A 20,001-nucleotide genomic window follows, 5' to 3' on the forward strand; every position below is an offset into this window, starting at 1 on the left:
AGTGCAGCAGCAAATGGCAGACGAAACGGAACAATAATTAAAGCAATGCCAAAAACAACAACAACAAAGTAAGGAGAAGAAGCTGAGAGCATAAGAGCGGTGGTAGAGAGAGAGAGAGAGTGAATGCAAAGTACAAGCACAACAGGAAGAGAGAAACGACCGTAAAAATGCAGCATGCAAAAGCTCTGTCGCTGCATCTTCCACTGCTTTATGGCCTTATGCTCTGCTTCCCCTCAGCTTCTGTTTCTTCCTTTTGCTGCTGCTTCTGTTGCTCCTCTCTTTGAATGAGGGTCTCTGCGGGTCGTCCTCACTCTCTTTCCTGATAGCTAGATAGGGATGCAAGCAGCCTTCCAAGGTCTACTCTCATCGTTGTTGTTGTTGTTTTGGTTGTCATTGATGCTTCCCCTCCCTGTGCTCTTTTCACCGTTGATTTGTTGTTTTTTGCTGATGAGCCAAAGCACACAAGGGCCAAGGGCCAGGGGGGCCCACAAGGGAACACGGCAAAAATCAGTGCAAAAGGCGACGGACGATGTCATCGTTGGGTGTCGTTTGCAGACAACTTGAAAAACAGCGACTCTCCCACAGGCCCCTCCTCCCTCTATCTATGTATCTCTCCCCCTATACACAGTGCCCCTTCTATTGACAGTTTAGCTGCTGGGGAACACACGCAGCAGCGACAGCGAGACAGGGAGAGAGAGAGAGAAAGAAAGTTCCCAGACAAGCAGGTGGCAAAGGCTTGAGGGCAGCATCAGTTCAGTAATTGCCGCTTTGGTCATACAAATGTTGTTGTTGTTGTTCCATGATGTTGTTGTTGCGTGTCTAGGCCTCAAATTATGTTGTTCTTCTCGTGAATTGGTTTGGCCTTTCATCCTCTACTGCCCACTCTTCTAATCCCTGTGCACTCTTTGTGTTAGAGGATTTCAATTAGCAAAAAGATCGTACAGTAATCTCGAATTCGAACAATTCCCCAAAGCTGTCTCTCTCTCTCTCTGTCTCTCTCTTTTTGTGTTCCCTTCTTCTAAGCTTATCTCGGTAAACATTTACAGTGCGCGCCCTTCCATTCCACCTTCCCCTCGAGGCAATTATTGCTTTAAACAAATTTATTTATAACACAAATTAAATAACTCTCGAGTTCCAGGGGTTCCGTTCCAGGGGTCTACTAAATTTTCTGGGCGAATGCAATTTGCAGATTTACTAACCCTCCAGCAGCCAGCAGCAGGAGCACCAGCAGTCGGTTGGGGGAAGTTGCAGTTGGAGAAAATTGCAATTGCAATTACAGCGAGAATGGAAGGGAAAGAGGCGCACAGTGAAAGAGGTAGAGAGAAAGAGAGAGAGAGAGAGAGTGAGAGACAGCTAAACAACACAGCGGCGGCGACGACAGTTTGACTTGCGATTTTTTAGCTGCAGAACCGAAACGTGGCATCATCATCATCATCATTTCAATCATCATTATCAAGAGAGTATCATCATCGAAAAAACCGCGCGCGCCTGCACCATATCCATTACAGCAAGAGGAGCAAAAGGAAGAGAGAAGTGGAAGAAGTGGAGCAGTGGGAGCAGCTCCAGCAGCAACAGCAGCAGCAGTCGCGGTGGAAAAGGAACATGAAGTAGGGCGGGGGGCCCTGTGCCCTGCGGCTCTGGACTCGCACTGAGCCCTGGCCAAGTTTTGCGAGAAAATCGATTTCTGTGGCCAGGGCCTCGGCCTTTAGGAGGAGCACGAGGAGTGAGGATTCTGTGAGCAGGAGGAGATTTCAGGTCCGCAGGCCCGCAGTTCCGAGTCCCATTCTGCCGTCTGTCCCCCGGCCCGTCCCGTTTGTTCGGTGAAGTTCTGTTTGTTTGTTTGTTTGTCGCTTTTAATGCTCGTGCACTGGGCACTGGGCACTGAGCGCTGGACGTGCTGCAACGCCGACTCTTGACTGATTTTTATGCTTTTGGCCCAATTGCCCCGCAGTAGCCACGGACCAGAAGTTGGGGCGGGGGCATAGCTAGTGGGAGCACAGGAAGAGAGCCGCCACCTCCAATGGGCATCCATCGACCGGTTTGCCGGCGCTGATCTCTCTCTCTCTCTCTCTCTCCTGCTGCTGCTTCTCTCTCTCTCTCCCTCCCCATTAGCAGACCTTTGTTTGCGTTGCAGTTGCAATATAAGGTCATTCCTCTGCTCTTGTTCTGGCCTGCCCCCCGACAGACCCCCTCTTGTCGCACGCTTTTCGTTTCGTTTGAAGGCAGCGCCCTGAGTGCCGAAGCACGCGGCCTTTTGTTAGTTTTTCCCGTCTCAATTTTGTTCATTATTATTATTAAATATTATTATGGGTGAAATTTTCTTTGATTCTTTTTTTTGGGGAGAGCTGCCACATAGAATCCGGCATTTAAATTACTCTATTCACGGGGTCCTGGTGCTGCCTGCAAAACTTTTGCTTTCCTTCGCTCTAAGTTTTCATCTTTGAGAGTCACAAGCCGTTAAAGCTATAAGCAGGCAAAACTTTAAGAGCGTGAGAGGAGGAGGACGGGGGGCTAAACCGGAGGAGAAGCATCTGTAGTGGCTCTCCACTTGCTTATCGCATAATTGGTGGCAATGTTGCCTGCCACTTTTTGCTGCGGCTTCTGTTCGGGCCTCTCGCTTGGGCCCTGGGCCTCTGCTCCGTCGTCGCATTCCGCGAATGCCGGCAAAACACTTGTCCGCGACTTAAATGGCGCGCAGCTGTGCGGCATTAGCTGGGGCAGTGAGTTGTAGAGCGAGGGAGAGATAGGGGGGGGGGGGGGGGAGCTGGACACACCTCTTAAGGAGGTGTTGCACAGCAAAACGAATGAAGGACAGGCGAGAGGGGTGACTGGTGGAGACATTTGATGTGATTATTGAGTTATGCCCACGGGGGCAGGTGCCGCACATATTTCTCTTAATTTTTCGCAACGATAAAGTTATTTTCAGAAATGCTCAGGAATTAAGCAAAAAAGATAAGAAGCAGAATTAAGCAATGAGAAGATGTTAAGAAAGGAGTGGGGAAAGAGAGATCCACAGCAGGAGAAGCGAGCAGAGAAGCAAAATGAATAAGGAAGATCGAACGACAGCAATGCCAAAATAATTAACATTTGTCAGCAAATCCCAAGGGAGAATCCTCCGGTCCGTGGAAACAAAGGCAACAAAAAAACCACAAAAAATATGCCTGAAACGGCAGTTCGAGAATGAGAATACTCTTTTAAAAGGAATTTAAAATGTTCGACCGAAGGTTCCAGCGGCATCTGAATAAGATTTAAAAACCAGACAGACAGAAATCAAAATGAACCTGACTATAAACTTTACTGCTGATTTAAATCGGGATTCTCTATGTATTAAAAAATTAACTTTTGTTGCATTGCGTTTCAAACATCTGCTCGAAAACGTAACATCCTCTGCAAAGGGTATAAAAAAAGCATCAGAGTGTCTGTGGCGGGGGAGGGGTGCAGCACAGATTGCCAGAACAAGAACACAAACACACACATACACACGTAACAGACAGAGACGAAGCACTCCAGCTGTGATGCTGTCGCTGTTTCTGCCTTTCCCTGCACCCCTGCCCTACCCTGTACGAGCGGCAATCAATAAAACGGATTAGGAATATCCTTTAAATGCGGCGCTTGGTGGAGGCTGCAGCACACACGTAGTACGAACAGTAAGGCAAAGAGGAACTGAAGAAACAGAGGTAGAGGAGAGATCTTAAACGTAGAAAAGCAATAAAAGTAGCGGCACTTACATTTTCGATTTTCGTTTCGTTCCTTACAAAATTGCGCGAGAGAGAGCGGGAAATCACACAAAATCACACACCGACACAGCAGGCACGCACACACACATGAAGATTAACCGTTTGCCTGAGCCATGCGGCGACACACACATACACACACGTTGTTTTTGCTGTTGTCGTTTTAAGCGTGGGTGGGAGAACTAAGAACTAAGAACTCTGCTTATGGTTGTTGTTTTTTTTCGTTTTTGTCACTTGCACTGGGCTGGGTTCTGCGTGACCTTAGCGCCAACGACCTCTGGGGGGGGGGGCACATGGGACATGCAAACAACAATGCAACAAAATCTTCCAGCTTCCAGCTGCTCCGCCCTTTTGTTGTTGCCCCTTCTACCTTTTCATAATTGCAGCCGGCAGCGTTCCTTTTTGTTATTATCTATTAAGATGATTGCCACCCACGTTGCAGCGCGATATTTACAGAAAATCAACAAAATCTTATCACAATTTCTGCATACAGTTATTATTTCGTTTTAAGTGTCCATTTACCGGCTTTTGCTGTGTTTTCGCGAAATAACCGTTGAAACGATTCAAAAAAATTAGAATTTTACTCTAAACCGAATTTTGTTACTTGTGGAGAATTAAATAAAAAACTTGCAACAATACATTCTGCAAATTATTCGATTCAAACGGTACACAAATACGCGCCGTACGTGTTTGGGTTAAGTTTTATCAACGCGGATTTTGCTCCGCACGCAAGAAAATTGAAAGATTGACTGAATGATGGAATGGAGGAAGGAATGATAAAAATAATAATAAAAGGCGCCCATTGTGAATGGGAAATTTTGGATTATTGTGAATGGGAAATTTTGGATTATTGTGAATGGGCAATTTGTCGGGGAAATGCTCTCCTGTGTCTAAACGGTCAGGGAAATACTCTCCTGAGTCTAAACGGTCAGGGAAATTTTCGCCTTCCGCTCGAATGTGGTGCGCAACCATGAGCGTTTGTGCGCTCTCTCGAGAAAAGTCCCAAAATGTTATGGACCTGTTAGGGCCTCTGTTATGTAAATATCCGTTAACATTTCAAAGTTAAAACTTTTCTGTGAAATTTAGTTAAAAATATTTATTTACATTTATTTCGTTCTGGTTTTGTTTTTGGTGCGGTTTCAAAAACCAATTCAAAAAGTGATTTTACAATTTTTTTTTGCGTTTTAGTGCCAAGACTTTGGTCCCCCACTGACCCCATGGGCCACCCCTCGGGTTGGAACTCTTTTGAAAAAAAACAGCCAAAAATTGTTGATTTGGAAGTGACAAGATCGATCGGATAGGATCGGATCGGTTTAGACTGCCGTTATCAGGTGGGCGTCGTCCTCGTTGAGGTGTGTATCCTTGCCATTGACTTCGATTGTGTGATTTGATTCCGTGTCGCTGGGCTCCTGCTCCTGCTCCTCCTCTTCGTCATCCTCCTGGCTGCCACTCTCCTGCTCGGGGGATTCCCGCTCTTCGTTCTCCTCATAGATGACGTCACAGCTGGTGGGCAATGTTTTGGGCGGGGGCTTCTTAATGGACTTTCCAGCGGCCTTGCCATTTTGCTGCATCTCCGACATTTGGTTCTGCATGTCCCGCAAACGATCGGTGAGGACGTACAGATCCCGCTCCTGGCTCTCACAGCGCGTGCGCAGCTCGGAAATTTCACGCAGATCCTCGGCACGGGGATCCCGACGTTCATAGCGCATGCGCATCTCTTCGAATCTACAGGAGGGATAGAGATGGAATGTGAGATACCAGAGATACCATTGTAAAGGAATGGGAGAGGGGGAGCCACAACACGGCTAAGCGGAAAGACAGAGTGAGAGAGAGAGAGAGAGAGATAGAGATAGGGGGTACTTACAGATTCGTTAGACAACGGCACTTGCGGTGCAGCTGCTCGATCTCGTTGGCATTGCTGATGTCACGCTTATCCAGCGCCGCCTTCTCGGCATCGTATGCCGCCTTCAGGTCCTTGAGATTGCGCTGGTGCCGAAGCTCTAAATCGCTGCAGGATTCGAAGAGGATTCGAAGTGGATTTCGAAGCGGTTTCGAAATGTTCGAGGGTGTGCAGCGGGTATATTGGGAGACACACACACACACACACACAAACACACACAAAAAGTTACATATAGCGAGGAGAAAGAGAAATTAAAAAGAGATTCAGAGATACGTGTTCGATGTATTCTAGGGTACAGGGTATTCCATACACCATAACGAAACTTAATTTCTAATTGTTAATTTCGGAGCGAACTTTTTTTAGTGGCGCTTGAGCAGATGACGATATTTGATATAGAGCACAGCCAGAATATTGAACACTAAGCATGCGAGGGCGATCAGTGGCGACATTGTCAGGTATAGCACATAGAGTGTGGGCGTATACGGACACGCCCCCCTGGCCAGCACCCACAAGGCGGCGCTCCGTCCACCACCGCCGCCATCGAAATCATCTAAACCCTGCTGCAGCATGCTGCACGAATCCGAGCAAAATAAAAAAAAAAGAAACAAGAAACATGAGTGTCGAGATGTAAATGAAAATGGCGGGGCTGGAGAGATGTGAAAAATGATGAGACAGTAAGAGGCAAAAAAAAGGCATTCAGTTCAAGCCAAAGGTCAGGCAGGATGTTGCATCAGAGGGGGTGTTGCATGCCACACACTCACTTGAAACGTTCATCGGCAGCGGCGATTTTGGCGCGATGTCGGTCCACAAGATCCTGCAGTGCCTCGTCCCTTTCCGCTTGAAGTTTGGCCTTCTGTGAGTCTGTTATGGAATGGTCGATTAGTCGATCATTGAGTAAAGTTTGTCCTGTGAGAACTTACCCAACTCCTTGCGATGGGACTCCACCATGTCCTGGGTGGACAGCTGCAGCTCCTTGGCAAACTCTTCCTTGACCTGGCCCAGACGCTCGCGGAACTTCTCCTCCATTTCGGTTTTCTCCTCCTCGAACTCCTTCTTGAGTCGCTCCTCGAGCTCCACGCGACGATCCTCCTCACGGCACATGGCATTCTGGTACTCGCGATCGGCTCGATCCAAATGCATGCGCGTCTGCAGCAGGGCATTGTCGGAACGTTCGCGTAGAGTGAGGAAATCCTGTTTCTTTAGCTCCAGATTCTCATGCAGCTCATCGATCTATAAGGGAATTGTCTTTAGAGCAGAGTTCAGGGAACATAAAGTTGTGATCTTGCCTCGGCTCGCAGTTCTTCCTCATTGGCCGTGTATCGATTGGTCAGCGCTCTCAGCTCCTCGATATGCTCATTCTGTAGCTTATCCAAAGCATCCCGCCGCTCGTCCACATAAACGGACTCCAATTCATTTGTCAGTCTTGTCATCTCTGTGCTGTAGAGCACCAAAAAGGGAAGAGTTCAAGCATCGAAGGATTAGTGTTTTAAATTAATTGTTGTGCCTTACTAAAGTTTGTTTTCCCAGAAGGCGGCAGCTTCATTGCGAACTTCATCGATTTTGTAGATCATTTGACGCTCCTTGTCATAGATGGCACTGCAAAAAGGCAACAGCATCTAAATGGATTCCCCACAAATGTTCCCAATTTGACTCACTTATCACACTGATATTTGATCTTGTGCACAGCTTCGATCTGCGCCTCGAGACTCTCGTTGGCAGTGGCCAGATCGCTCTTGAGATTCTCGATGCGATCCATAAGCGTTTGAATGGTTTGCTCCTGTTCGCCCACAACGCCACGCAGGGAGTTCACCTGCGCCTGGCACACGCGCAAATGTTCGGCCTCCTTGCGTCGGGATTGCAGTTCCAGCTCCAGTTCTTCGGCCTTGGCCGAGGCCTGTTTCCGTTCGTAATTGGATTTGTCCATTTTATCCTTGCACTGACGCTGCATTTGTCGCAGCTGCCATTCGCAGTCCGTCATCAGGGTTTCCTCGCGTTCTAAAAGAATACAAAGAGAATGAGACTCAGTCTGCGAATGGAATTAAAATCTCTGACTGAGACCCACCGCGATTGTGTGTCCTGAGCATTTCGAATTCTTTCTGCCACTTGTCCTCGCATATTTTACGCTCTGCCTCCGAGTTGTCCAGCGCATTCTTGAGGATGCGTATCTGCTCATCCAACTCTCCGCGGATGCTCTCCACCTGCTGGCGCCACTCCTCAGCCTCGGACTGTGCACCCGCCAGCTGCGTTTGCAAACTGCTGGCCAGTCCCTGCGTTTGTTTGTACTTCTCGGTTAGATCGTTGTACTGAGCCTCGAGTTCGTCTGCAAAGGAAATAAATATATCATCAAAATAAATAGAATATCTCGTTGCGTGCACTTTTCTGCTTACCATATTTGAGCCGATATTCATCTTGATCTTCGCTGTATTTGTGCCTCAGGTGAACCTTTTCATCCTCCAGAAATTTGAGCTTCTTACGCACATATTCATCATCCGTATGAGCCGCACTCAGCTCTCCCTGGAGTCCTTTGATATTTACAGCATTTTTTTTAGCACTTTCCATAAAAAGTTGTAATTGCAATTCACTTACTTTCCACATTCCATTGTTTGAGTGAGAGTTCCTGCTCCAATTTCTCTATCTTGAGATGCATTTCCCCGACTTTGGCTTCCAGTTGATGGACATTTTTGTGTGCCTCGTCCAGCTGGCTGTTGAAGCGTGCCTTCTGCTGTTTCAGCTCTTTTCTGCATGATCAGTAAAGGAACGTGGATGAGTAATAGTGGACGGATATCAGCAATAGATCAGCTGTCAGGCAGATTATGTCTGTGAATAATCCCCCAGCACACAAACAAAATGAATCACAAACGTGATGATCTCTAACGCAGACACAGCACAAAATAATAGAATATTTATGCATATTTCAATGTAGCGAAATATAAATAATAATAATAAAATTAATAATTCTAATGGAGACACCACACGTTTTGCACCTATAGCTAGACATTTGCTTGACGCAATTGGCGTATGGAAATGTCGGTCGTTAAATCCGAAATGAGGTGTAAAAAATACTGGGGGAATGTCTTCCTCAACCATAATTTGTTGCTACACAATATATACCCGATAGACAGATACACGTAGAGCAGGCTGAAAGATACAGCTATAGATTTTTATATAATATGTAGTTTGTTGTGGCTTTGTGTGCTCTGCTTTGCTTTGTTTTGTTTTGGCTTTCAACGCAGAATGAAATACGTTTTAATTGAATTTATCTTTGTCGATTCCTGTGGCTGCGAAAATGCGCAAAGTTTTATTTTTAACTCTCACTATAGGTTTTTTTTTCTCTGTTTTTCTTGTACACTCTGCCAACTCTCTCTCTCTGTGTCTCTTACTATTTGTGCAGTACGTTTCGTGACAGTAGGAATGCTAAAGAACTAAGGAAATTCCATGATGAAAGGTTGTTCTTTTGTGGATGTTCAATTGCTGAACAAATTTCCCATAAGCGAAAGGTTACCATTCACCAAGAGTGGTTCGGGCGTCACGAGAAAACGTGGAAATCCTCTTCCACTTATCTAAACTTCCAAGTGTTTGTTCTTATGGTCTCGAAACGCACTGTTTGGCATAGAAGAAGTATATTTTAAATGTACAAAACATCTAGTATAGACAATGGGCAGTGAATTTATCAAAATTTTGTGACACGCGGTCTTGTCTGGTCTCTAGAGAAAGACATGGAACGAGCGAGAGAGAACGAGCAAGAGAGAGAGAGAGTAGCAACTATAGACAGAGTAAGACAGATGCATCGCGTGCACTTAGATTGAAAGTTATTTCAATTATTTTTGGCAAGAGCATCGCTGCATCTGCATCTGCCTCTAGTTCTGGTTCTGGTTCTGGCTCCTGCCTCTTGCCTCTGTGAACTTTCCTCAGCAAATAGTTGGATGTTTGGATGCTTTTGTTGCTTTTGTGCTCATCAAATTGAATTGAATAAACAAGCCCAAGGGGGGAGTGCTTGATGATGAGCAGCAGGAAAGTATAGCCATAACTTAGTTGGAGGAAATTACGCATACGCCGCATGTTCCGCCACTGCCTTTATAAACAATCTTTCAATGCTAACAGATATATGAACACACACACACACACACACACACAGGTTCTCACGGAACCGGCAGCATCCATTATCCAACAAAATCAAGAACAACCTAAATAAAATTCCACAAGTGCAGGTCCTCCGGTCCCACGCCACCCCACCACCACGCACAAGATTTGCTCTAAATTATGAACGTTTCAAAATCTACATCGTGCACACAGGTTTTTTTCGGTTGTTTTTTTTTTTTTGCAACAAGCCGAAAATAAGCGGCTGAAAAATTAGAAAACTAGAGCAGGCAGATCGTGTTCTATTCACATGAGCAAAATATGAGTGAAGAGCAAAGAAAAACGAAGATTTAGATACGCTCTTGTGAAGCCAAATATTTGATAGGATATTTGATCGATTTTCTAGGTTTGTGTACCAATCTCTGAAATGTATCTGACCTATGAATTTATTAACCTATTCTAGCATTTTCTGTTCATAATGCATCATTCATACCCTACCCGCAAAAGGGTAAACAAAAAGCGTGGGAAATGGCCAACATGTTGCCAAAAAAAAAAAAGACACAGAGCAAATGACGAAGTGAATTTATTTTTGCCCACCAATTTTGACCAAAAATCAAAATATGAAAATATTGAAACTGAGCAATTTATACATGAATATAAATTGTGCAAACCATTTTGCGGCATTCCGCTGTGAGACACTTGCCGCACGGCTGTCACAATCTGTCATATTCGAATGCCCTGAGAAGGCCAAACAATGGCATCGGAAAGTGCCACAAAACGATTGTTTTCTCATTGCGTATACGTAACAAAGAACAAGTGGGTTTTCCTAAGAAATTTCTATGTGTCGGCATTATACATCAAGTATTTCTTTTTGTACAAATTGAAAACATCCATCACTTCAAAGCGCTTGTATTTCCATCTCTCTCACTTAACTCTTTTGCTCAAAAGAGCATTTTGAAGGGCAGATGCCAGCCAAAATGATTCCGAAAAATATAAAATATTTTGTATATGTTTTGTTCTATTTAAAAATGGAAATGGCGCCCTGGCTGGAAAATTGAGCAGAATCTAAATTAGAGAAACCCATGAACCGAAATGAGAGATGGACTTTGAGAGACAATTAAAAGAGAAGAAGACAAAGAGAACGATAAAGAAAAATGTATGAAATTCCGCTAGGGAGAGAGAGGAAATATCAAAATTCAGAAATGCTCCATAAAGATTGTACGTTTCATTCACAGATGCCAAAATACACGTACATCTAGTATATGCATAATTATATCAGAAATAAATTGTATAGAATATTGCAAATGTTTTTGTGCAAGCAATGCCGGAAAATTTCGGAAATTCAGGGCGCCAAATATCACACACCAAAGAATGCCGAATGCTGGCATGAAGATTAAGTTTATAGCATTAAATCACAATGTAAATAATCCCCTTTTACCCCCAAAATTCTGTCTATTCTCTCAAAGAGGAGATCAATTTGCGGCGACAAAAATTACACATGAAAGCTCTCCATGACATGATGAAGATCAAGATAAATTGGCGACAACATGTAAATGTTTTTCGGGGAAATTGTTGGCATCGCTTTGATTAAGTACGTCGCAGTTGCTGCCACACAGCTGCTGCACGAAGAGCATGCATCAGGCACGAGGATGCTCTTTTCATGAAAGATGCATTGAAGATTAACTTTCTGCTTACCTGAGCTCGTGTGTCTCAAAGGAGTGCTCCTGCCGTACCGGCTTGTTCAGGACACTGCCATCCTCGGTGATCTCCAGGCTCTCGCCCAGGCAGCTATCGTCGCGGCTGCGCTGCTTGTTGGGACTGTTGCTGCGACTGCGCCCTTCGACATGGATGGGTATAAAGTGCACGTTGCCCAGACTATTGCCCCCCGCACCATGGGCAATATTGATATTGATCTGTGCCTCTGCGCTGGGGTTGCTGTTGCTGCTGCCATTTGTGGTCGAGGCTGTGGCTGTTGTGGTGCTGGCGGTCGTTGACTCAACCACCACATCCGGCAGGCTAATGCTCTCGATGCATACCAGCCGCTCGCTGAGATCGCGCTCGTCGTCGAGTTCGTCGCACTGCAGCAGCGTCTCCTCGCAGTCCGTGGAGTAGCCGTCGCGGGTGAAGGGCGAGCGACCGTCGCGACGCTGCTGCAGCAGCGATTGGGTCGCCGATGTCGCCGATGAGCTGCGGGGCGGCGGTTGTGGTGCCTGCTGATGGTGCTGCTGCTGTGACACCTTCTGCTGTTGCTCCTCGTCGTGCACCCCAATGCCGGAATCCGCATAGCTGCTGCTCAGGTTGGAGTCACTTTTCAGGGCGCTGCGTTCGCTGCTGGCCGACTGCCTGGAGTTGCCGCTGGGCGTGGCCGGATTGTGGTGTTGATACTCCAGATCCACAGCCTCATCCACTTCATCCTCATCTTCCTCCTGCTCCTCGTCATCTTCCTCAGCTTCCTCCTGAACATTCTCCAGCTTGACATGACTGAGGCGTGTCCATGGCCTGCCATTCGCATTCTGATAGATGGTTGAGGGTATGTCCGTGGCAAAGACCTCATCCTCGAGCGTCTCAATGTTGGCTTCGTTGAGTTCTTCGATGTTTAGGCCGCTATCGAAATCATGGTACACTTCCGGTTCCGGTTTGTGCCATTCCTGCGGTTCCTTCTCTCGCTCCAGGTGCTCCTCGTGCTCCTCATGCTCTTCATTGCTGCTGAAGCTCTCAAAGCTGCAATCCTCCACCGTTATTTGTGGCACTCCTGCATCCTGTGACTTGTGATGGCGCGGCGGTGCCTGTGGCGGACTCACCACCGATTCACGGAACTCACGCGGCGTGCTGGCTCGCGAGCTGTGCGCCGATGCCGTTGCCGTTGCTGTTTCGTTGGGCTTGGCACTGGTTTGGCCCATGATTATGTCACTTGTTTGTTGTTGCTGTTGCTGTTGCTGTTGCTCTGCTTGTTGCAATGTTGCATTGCCTGGCTGCTGTTGTTCGCGTTGTTCTGCTGCTTCCGCGTGCCGGGCCACCGTTCGCCGCCACTCGACGACGTTTGCCGCTTGAATAAAGTCTCTGCTGGGGCTGACATCTCGCGGCTCGGCACTGCATGATCGCGCCATTGCTCGGCCATGATTCTCTACACTCTCTGATGGCCGGTGGCGCTCTCGTCTCTCTGGGCGTTGATGTGGCGCTGCTCCAGCTGAATTACTGCGACGCTCTCGCTTGAGTTCGCTCTCTGGCTGCTGATGCTCCTCGGCTCTCTGGCCGTGCTTCTCTGGTCTATTATTAGACATAGTCATTTGATAACTATTTGTGGATGCTGCGGCGGTGGCAGTGGCGGGGTCGGAGTTCGTTTCAAGGTGTGTGAGGCGGCGTGCCAGTGCTGCCTGATCGATTACGTGGTTGCTACTGTTATCGTTATCGTTACTTTTGTTGCTCTTCTCTTCTGCAGTGTGGCACTTGCCACTGCCCTGTTGCACTTGCTGTTGCTGCTGCTGCTGCTTCTTCTGGTGGTGGTGCTGCTGCTGCTGCTGCTGCTGCTGCTGGCGCTGATGATTACGTCCACGCGCCATGAAAATTTCACTGAGAAAATCGCGACTCTTTTGCAGAGTTTTTCGTTTCTTTGTCACACTCGCTGGGACTGACGCTGTCTCACAGTCAAGGTCCTGGATTGTGCCGTTAGTTGTGTTACTGTTGCTGCCACTCAGGGCCAGTGGCAGGGCAGCAAAGCTTTTCAGGGAAAGGCGCGACGATGATTTTCGTGGTGTTGCTGCTTCGTTCGTTGCGGCGGCACGCTCTCGACGGGCGACTACTGTGACTGTGTCGTTTGGCCGGCCATCGATCAGTGGCCCAATATTGGGGCTATGGCAATTGCCAATTAGCTGATTGGCCACCTTTTCAATGTGTTGGCTGGCGCTCTCCTCACCGTTACCGTTAGCATTCGCATTCGCATTCGCGTTCGCGCTGGCTGTTTCGTTTGGACTGTCCGCCGCAGCATTTGGATCATCATCAAGAGCAGAAGCAGCAGCAGCAGCAGCAAGAACGGCAGACGACACAGCCCCTGCCACCACCCTCTGCCCAGTGTTATTTATATACCGTTTGTTAGAGCGGAGCGGAGAGAGTGCCGCCGCTGTTTCTTCGGAGTGGCGGCCATTAGCAGCTGTTTTTGCTAATTTTACACATGGCGGCGACGAACGTCTTTTTTGCTCTTCGTCGCTGTCATCGGCAAAGTCCTCCAGCTCCTCGATCACCGCCCGTCTGTGTGCTGGCAGCTGTGCTCTTGCGCTGTGCTCTTCTTTCGCCTGCATTTCGCTCTCTCTTTGCCGAAGAGAGCCGCTCGGGCAAGGGCTGCTCTCTTTATTACTTTTATCCTCTTCGTCGCTTGTGTCGTTGTTTTTGCTCTTGTGCAGCTTTCTCTGACGCGAGCGTCGCAGCAGATTAAACATTGTCGATTGTTGCTTTTGTTTATTTATACTCTCTCGATGTTCTTTCTCCTTCCTATTCTGCACTCTCTGCGGCTGATTCTTCCCTTTCTGCAGCGGCAGCTGTGGTTGCTTTCATTAATTAGTTTAATTTTCGTTTAAATTGCTTATCCCATTAATTGTGTTTAGTTTTTAGTTCTTGGCGTTTCGTTTTTCGTTCACATACAAATCGTTATTTCGTGTCAAATAATTATTGTTATTGTTGTTTAAATGCCTTCAACCTGTTGGTGAGAAATTTACATGCATTAGTTTGCCGTTCGTTCACTTAGTACATACTCGGAATATCTTTAATTGACAGTAATTAATGTTATACACACGCTCAGCGCACGCGGACACATTCGGCGGATTGGGGCTGCTTCGACTTTGCTGGCGGCTGAATGGCAACTGTGAGCCAGTCCCATGTCGATGCTCCACTCCATGCACACACATGAACGCCGATGACGATGATGATAATGATGATGACAATGATGATGACAAATGCTGGACAAATATGAGCACACAACATGCAAGTGTGCGAGTGTGTGGTGTAAGTGCAAGTCTCTGTGTGTGTGTCAGTACACTTGACAAAAAAGACACATGGCATACATGTAATTCATTATTATGCCCTTGCAGAGGGTATGAATAATTCAAGCAGTAGCATGTAATACATGGAAGAAACGATTTTCGATTGGATAAAGTCTGGCAATGATCAATACAACGATCAAGAATTACTCTTAAAAATCTTCGCATCATGTTCCACAACTATTTCCAAGTAAAAAAGGGATAAATATGAGTAAAATCTTAGCTTTAACATTCATTTGTTTACAAATTCCCTTTCAATTGTTATTGACATTGACATATTTGAGCAAGATCAGATTGCTTCATGCTTCATTGCTCCATTGCCTCATGAGAGTATCTAAAGCTTCGACCTGCAAGCCTCGTCTTTAATTAATGTTTTAAGTATCATAAACACACTCATGCCCGCACTCATGCCTAGAAATTTACATATCTTATGGTAAGCCGTATAATTGCCTTATGAATATTAATTGATGAGTAGAGAAAGCCGCTGCTTTTGTTGCTACGACTAGTACAACCATTGTCCGTCTATGCGTCATTATGTGTCACACCATGAGCAGCAACAATGCTATTCTACTCGGAACAATTGGGTGTTTGGGGCCTGTCGATTGACAGCTGATTGTGCTCCAAACAAAACTGACTAATATGCATCGGTTTAATTGATAAATGTTAGCTTAGTGTTAGCTCTGAATTAATTCAAATAATTCGATATTTACCTTAGCCAAAAGGCATTCCTAAAGGTTAAGAAATTATATTAATACTTCTAAAATCAACAATTTTAAAGCAAATGTGCCAAAAAGTTTATTTTACCAAACTCCTAAAAGTATGCCAAAGAAAACTCGAATAAAGCATATGTTTCCATTCATTATTTCTTACAGTGTACCCCCGGACACAGATTGGCTTTGAGTCAGCGCCATTCCTCAGTCATTAGACTTTCCATTCACAGCAAAGTTCAAATTGCAGGGAACGTGCCAAAAATAAACTAATCACGGTCCCTCGAGCGCAACATCATAATCCGAGTGCAGTGCAGTTCGGGCCTCCAAACCATTCCCCCTCGTCCCTCCATGTACTCCTGCCATGGTTCTATTTCAAGTTCAGGATGTGCTGCTCCATGTCTCTTTCTCGCAAGCTGTGTGGTTCTGCACATAAACCAGCCAATTATAGGCAGCAATAAAATAAATAGGAAAACAAGAATCGCCGATTCTCCAAATGAAAATGGCTAAAAATATATCTAAAAATAATATCTAATATCTATCTTTCCATTCACAGCAAAGTTCAAATTGCAGGGAACGTGCCAAAAATAAACTAATCACGGTCCCTCGAGCGCAACATCATAATCCGAGTGCAGTGCAGNAACTATATTAATACTTCTATGATCAACAATATTAAAGCAAATGAGTCAAAAACTTTATTTTACCAATCTCATTAAAGTATGCCAAAGAAAACTCGAATAAAGCATATGTTTCCATTCATTATTTCTTACAGTGTACCCCCGGACACAGATTGGCTTTGAGTCAGCGCCATTCCTCAGTCATTAGACTTTCCATTCACAGCAAAGTTCAAATTGCAGGGAACGTGCCAAAAATAAACTAATCACGGTCCCTCGAGCGCAACATCATAATCCGAGTGCAGTGCAGTTCGGGCCTCCAAACCATTCCCCCTCGTCCCTCCATGTACTCCTGCCATGGTTCTATTTCAAGTTCAGGATGTGCTGCTCCATGTCTCTTTCTCGCAAGCTGTGTGGTTCTGCACATAAACCAGCCAATTATAGGCAGCAATAAAATAAATAGGAAAACAAGAATCGCCGATTCTCCAAATGAAAATGGCTAAAAATATATCTAAAAATAATATCTAATATCTATCTTTCCATTCACAGCAAAGTTCAAATTGCAGGGAACGTGCCAAAAATAAACTAATCACGGTCCCTCGAGCGCAACATCATAATCCGAGTGCAGTGCAGTTCGGGCCTCCAAACCATTCCCCCTCGTCCCTCCATGTACTCCTGCCATGGTTCTATTTCAAGTTCAGGATGTGCTGCTCCATGTCTCTTTCTCGCAAGCTGTGTGGTTCTGCACATAAACCAGCCAATTATAGGCAGCAATAAAANCAGATTGGCTTTGAGTCAGCGCCATTCCTCAGTCATTAGACTTTCCATTCACAGCAAAGTTCAAATTGCAGGGAACGTGCCAAAAATAAACTAATCACGGTCCCTCGAGCGCAACATCATAATCCGAGTGCAGTGCAGTTCGGGCCTCCAAACCATTCCCCCTCGTCCCTCCATGTACTCCTGCCATGGTTCTATTTCAAGTTCAGGATGTGCTGCTCCATGTCTCTTTCTCGCAAGCTGTGTGGTTCTGCACATAAACCAGCCAATTATAGGCAGCAATAAAATAAATAGGAAAACAAGAATCGCCGATTCTCCAAATGAAAATGGCTAAAAATATATCTAAAAGCGTTGCTCTTCGTAGGGCTCTCGGATCATTGACGTCGCCTTAAATGAGGCAAAAGCAGGCGCCGGAATATAGTTAGACACGTATGTACGTATACATACATCTATAGGAATATTTATGAATAGATGTAAGATAGGTAGATGCTCCCTAGACCTATAGATCTTTAAAGATATATCGATTGATAGGTTTATCATTATTTCAATAGAACTAACATAAACTAGATTCATAGCTAAATAGAATATGGATATATATGGAAATGATTTATTGAGAAATAAATGCAAAAATTCAATTACAAATCAAATAAACTGCCATTTAAATGAATGCAAAATGTAGCATTAAAATGAATATATTTTATTTATATTTGTTATAGTCTAAAATACACACAAGTACAATCAAAAACAGATACATTGCTTGATGTACAATCTGATCGACTGATAAATGAATGTGTATTCAATTCATTTGCATTAAGCAATCTCTCCAAATAGTTAAACAGAAATTGCTAATCCGTGGAACAGCTCGTGATTTTATGGATTTACGCAAATTTAGCGACGCATTTTGCACACATTTTGCCTTCCAATGAATTGAATTTATTTTAAAAACAGATACAAACCCATACGGACGCCGTCAAAAGATCAACAAAAAAAATATACAGAACAGGGAGGAGTAAATGATGGGCCTGTATTGGTATTAGGGGGTGTCTGCCACGGTCTGGCCAAGTGCATGACGTTCTTGGCACGAAATTGGAAAACGGAAATGATGCAGTCGAATGAAATAGAATATGGAATCGACATCTCTCTTACGAAGATCAAGATCAATTTGTGAAAGGAAATTTCAGTTAATTCTTTGCTAAGGAGAAAACCACTGACCCACTTCCCCAAATGTGGTTCAAGTTTACAGATTTTAACCAACCTTCAACCAGATGGCAGCGTCATTATATCATTGGGCTATTTACATGTTATATTATGCCAATTCTTGCACAAGTCCGTCCCGATATACTCCAAAACTATATATTTTCCATGTGAAACAAAACAGAAACGAAAACGAGGGAGAAAGAAATTGGAATGATAAATGAAATCATAAATTTTGCACTTGGGCCAATGCCATCGGGCCCGAACGCCGAGACCTATAGGCTCAAAAAAACATATTCAATAAAAGCCATTTAAAAAATTCTTATAAAAAATGTGTTTATAATTTCCCTTTGTTTTTGTTTCTTTTTGTATTCCTTTTGGCGAGTGGCAACGAATTGGGGGTGGCAAAAAATTAATAGAAATTAAAATAATACGCCAGAAATGCCACAAACAAAATATGCCACGAATATTTGGCATGCTTTATCGTCGTTTGTGTCTTTTTTTGTAACATATGTTTGCAATTGAGCGGATATATGTGGCCAAAATGTATGGGTCTTATAGATAAAAGAGTGTACAGTGCGTGGCAGAGCTATAAGGCAGTTGAATATTTGACTTTGGGCCTCAGGCAAGCATGATTCTGTTTCCCTATGGATTATAGTTATAAAACGCACTGTATACAAATGTCCCGTTGTATATCTAGCTATAAGAACACTTGATACTTGACGCGTGGAGGCTGAAAACTACTTGAAAATATTAGAGGAAGATTCTTGGGTACCATCGCTGGCCCCTGGCTGTGTCCCATTGTGGCCGAAACAGTTGGACACTTTCCCTTTTCATTTGCTCTGTTCGGCTTTTCCGCTTTTCCGCTTGTGCTCCGCTCGTTTTTTCGTTTGTTTGTTTGTCTACACCCACACCAGGTCGACCTGGCACTGGGCCAACTGACATTGACTGATGCCAGAACAGAGCCATAGCAGACCTGTACGAGAGCAAACGAAGAGATTCAACTGGTCTTTGTTTGAATCCATAATATGCTCTCCGACCCTGGCTATAGCTTCTTGAACTGCCCATCCACCGATGATTATGATTTTCCAAACAGTTTTTGGTTGGATCCGCTGCCATTTCCCATATCGAAGGTGATAAAAATGTTGGACTATACATAAAACAGATTTGCAAGACACATAGAGGGGCGGTTATAAATTTGGAAATTAGTGGAACTATTAAAGCATGCGACAGGCGTCGGTGAGTGTGGAAAAAATATTGCGACATGCCCCGTGTGAGGTGTTGAGCGAATTAATTGAGCGTGTGCAGACGCGAGTCATAATGGTATGTGAAGTGGAAACTTTGACTTGGGGGTGCTTATAGCAGGTGGAATATAGCGCTGGAAAAGCCTCTTAAATGCCTTTTGTGGATCGAAAAGCCTAACTATTCACGTTATAAATGTAATCAACTATTCAACGACCAAGAAACTATTATCTTTTTCTGGAAAAATTGTTCAATTTCATTGTACAAATCTTGACTGATGCTTGTCAATTATATATACACATTTAAAGGTCGGAAATCTTTTCCCTGCACTGACAATAAGCTACGGATAATGCTGCACTTACACTGATCATGTGAGAATATATCTTGTTATATATTTTTGAGGGATTATTTACACGAAACACAAACACTTTAGAACATACTTTCAACTATTTCTACTTGAATTTGACAAAACGTAATAATTAATAATTGTTTTCGTAAATTTCTCATTTCCGCTTCGCCCACGCCTCGGAGGGTGAGGCTGGCTGTGGGCAGGGGGTAAGGGGTAAGGGGTAACACTTGTTAGTCGCTGACAGGCGACGGCACATGCTTAGACACCCGGCGCATCGCATGCGATGGGGAAATTCACTTTTCATTAAAGCGCACAACGCTCCTCGTTCCAAACGGCACAACACACGGTTCACGACTGCGACGGCAGAATGCCGCTGC

The 20,001-nt window shown here is 45.0% G+C and overlaps 2 protein-coding genes across 5 annotated transcripts in view; both read right to left on the bottom strand.

Annotated features, from left to right (window-relative positions):
- Positions 1 to 4,482, bottom strand: part of LOC117583312 (sterile alpha motif domain-containing protein 5) — a 156,815-nt gene extending 152,333 nt beyond the window's left edge. The window contains exon 1 of the mRNA XM_034271561.1: positions 3,729 to 4,482. The gene's annotated coding sequence lies outside the window, so the exon portion shown is untranslated. The remainder of the gene's footprint in view (positions 1 to 3,728) is intronic.
- Positions 1 to 19,975, bottom strand: part of LOC117583310 (AF4/FMR2 family member lilli-like) — a 22,870-nt gene extending 2,895 nt beyond the window's left edge. The window contains exons 1-12 of one of the 4 annotated variants that reach the window (XM_034271556.1): positions 11,949 to 12,132; positions 11,407 to 11,652; positions 8,221 to 8,372; positions 8,022 to 8,156; positions 7,697 to 7,954; positions 7,290 to 7,629; positions 7,144 to 7,230; positions 6,921 to 7,071; positions 6,555 to 6,864; positions 6,396 to 6,495; positions 5,599 to 5,742; positions 4,913 to 5,459 (exon numbers count right to left, since the gene is read on the bottom strand). In XM_034271556.1, the coding sequence (XP_034127447.1) occupies positions 5,048 to 5,459; positions 5,599 to 5,742; positions 6,396 to 6,495; positions 6,555 to 6,864; positions 6,921 to 7,071; positions 7,144 to 7,230; positions 7,290 to 7,629; positions 7,697 to 7,954; positions 8,022 to 8,156; positions 8,221 to 8,372; positions 11,407 to 11,652; positions 11,949 to 11,995 (2,382 nt within the window). In that variant the 5' untranslated portion in view covers positions 11,996 to 12,132 and the 3' untranslated portion in view covers positions 4,913 to 5,047. Of the gene's footprint in view, positions 1 to 4,912; positions 5,460 to 5,598; positions 5,743 to 6,395; positions 6,496 to 6,554; positions 6,865 to 6,920; positions 7,072 to 7,143; positions 7,231 to 7,289; positions 7,630 to 7,696; positions 7,955 to 8,021; positions 8,157 to 8,220; positions 8,373 to 11,406; positions 14,402 to 19,637 lie in introns of those variants that run through there. The other 3 variants (XM_034271553.1, XM_034271554.1, XM_034271555.1) reach the window with 3 other exon arrangements.
- Between the last annotated feature and the right edge of the window lie 26 nt (positions 19,976 to 20,001).

This window comes from Drosophila guanche, unplaced genomic scaffold (assembly GCF_900245975.1).
Source record: "Drosophila guanche unplaced genomic scaffold, DGUA_6, whole genome shotgun sequence".
NCBI classification, from domain to species: Eukaryota; Metazoa; Arthropoda; class Insecta; order Diptera; family Drosophilidae; genus Drosophila; species Drosophila guanche.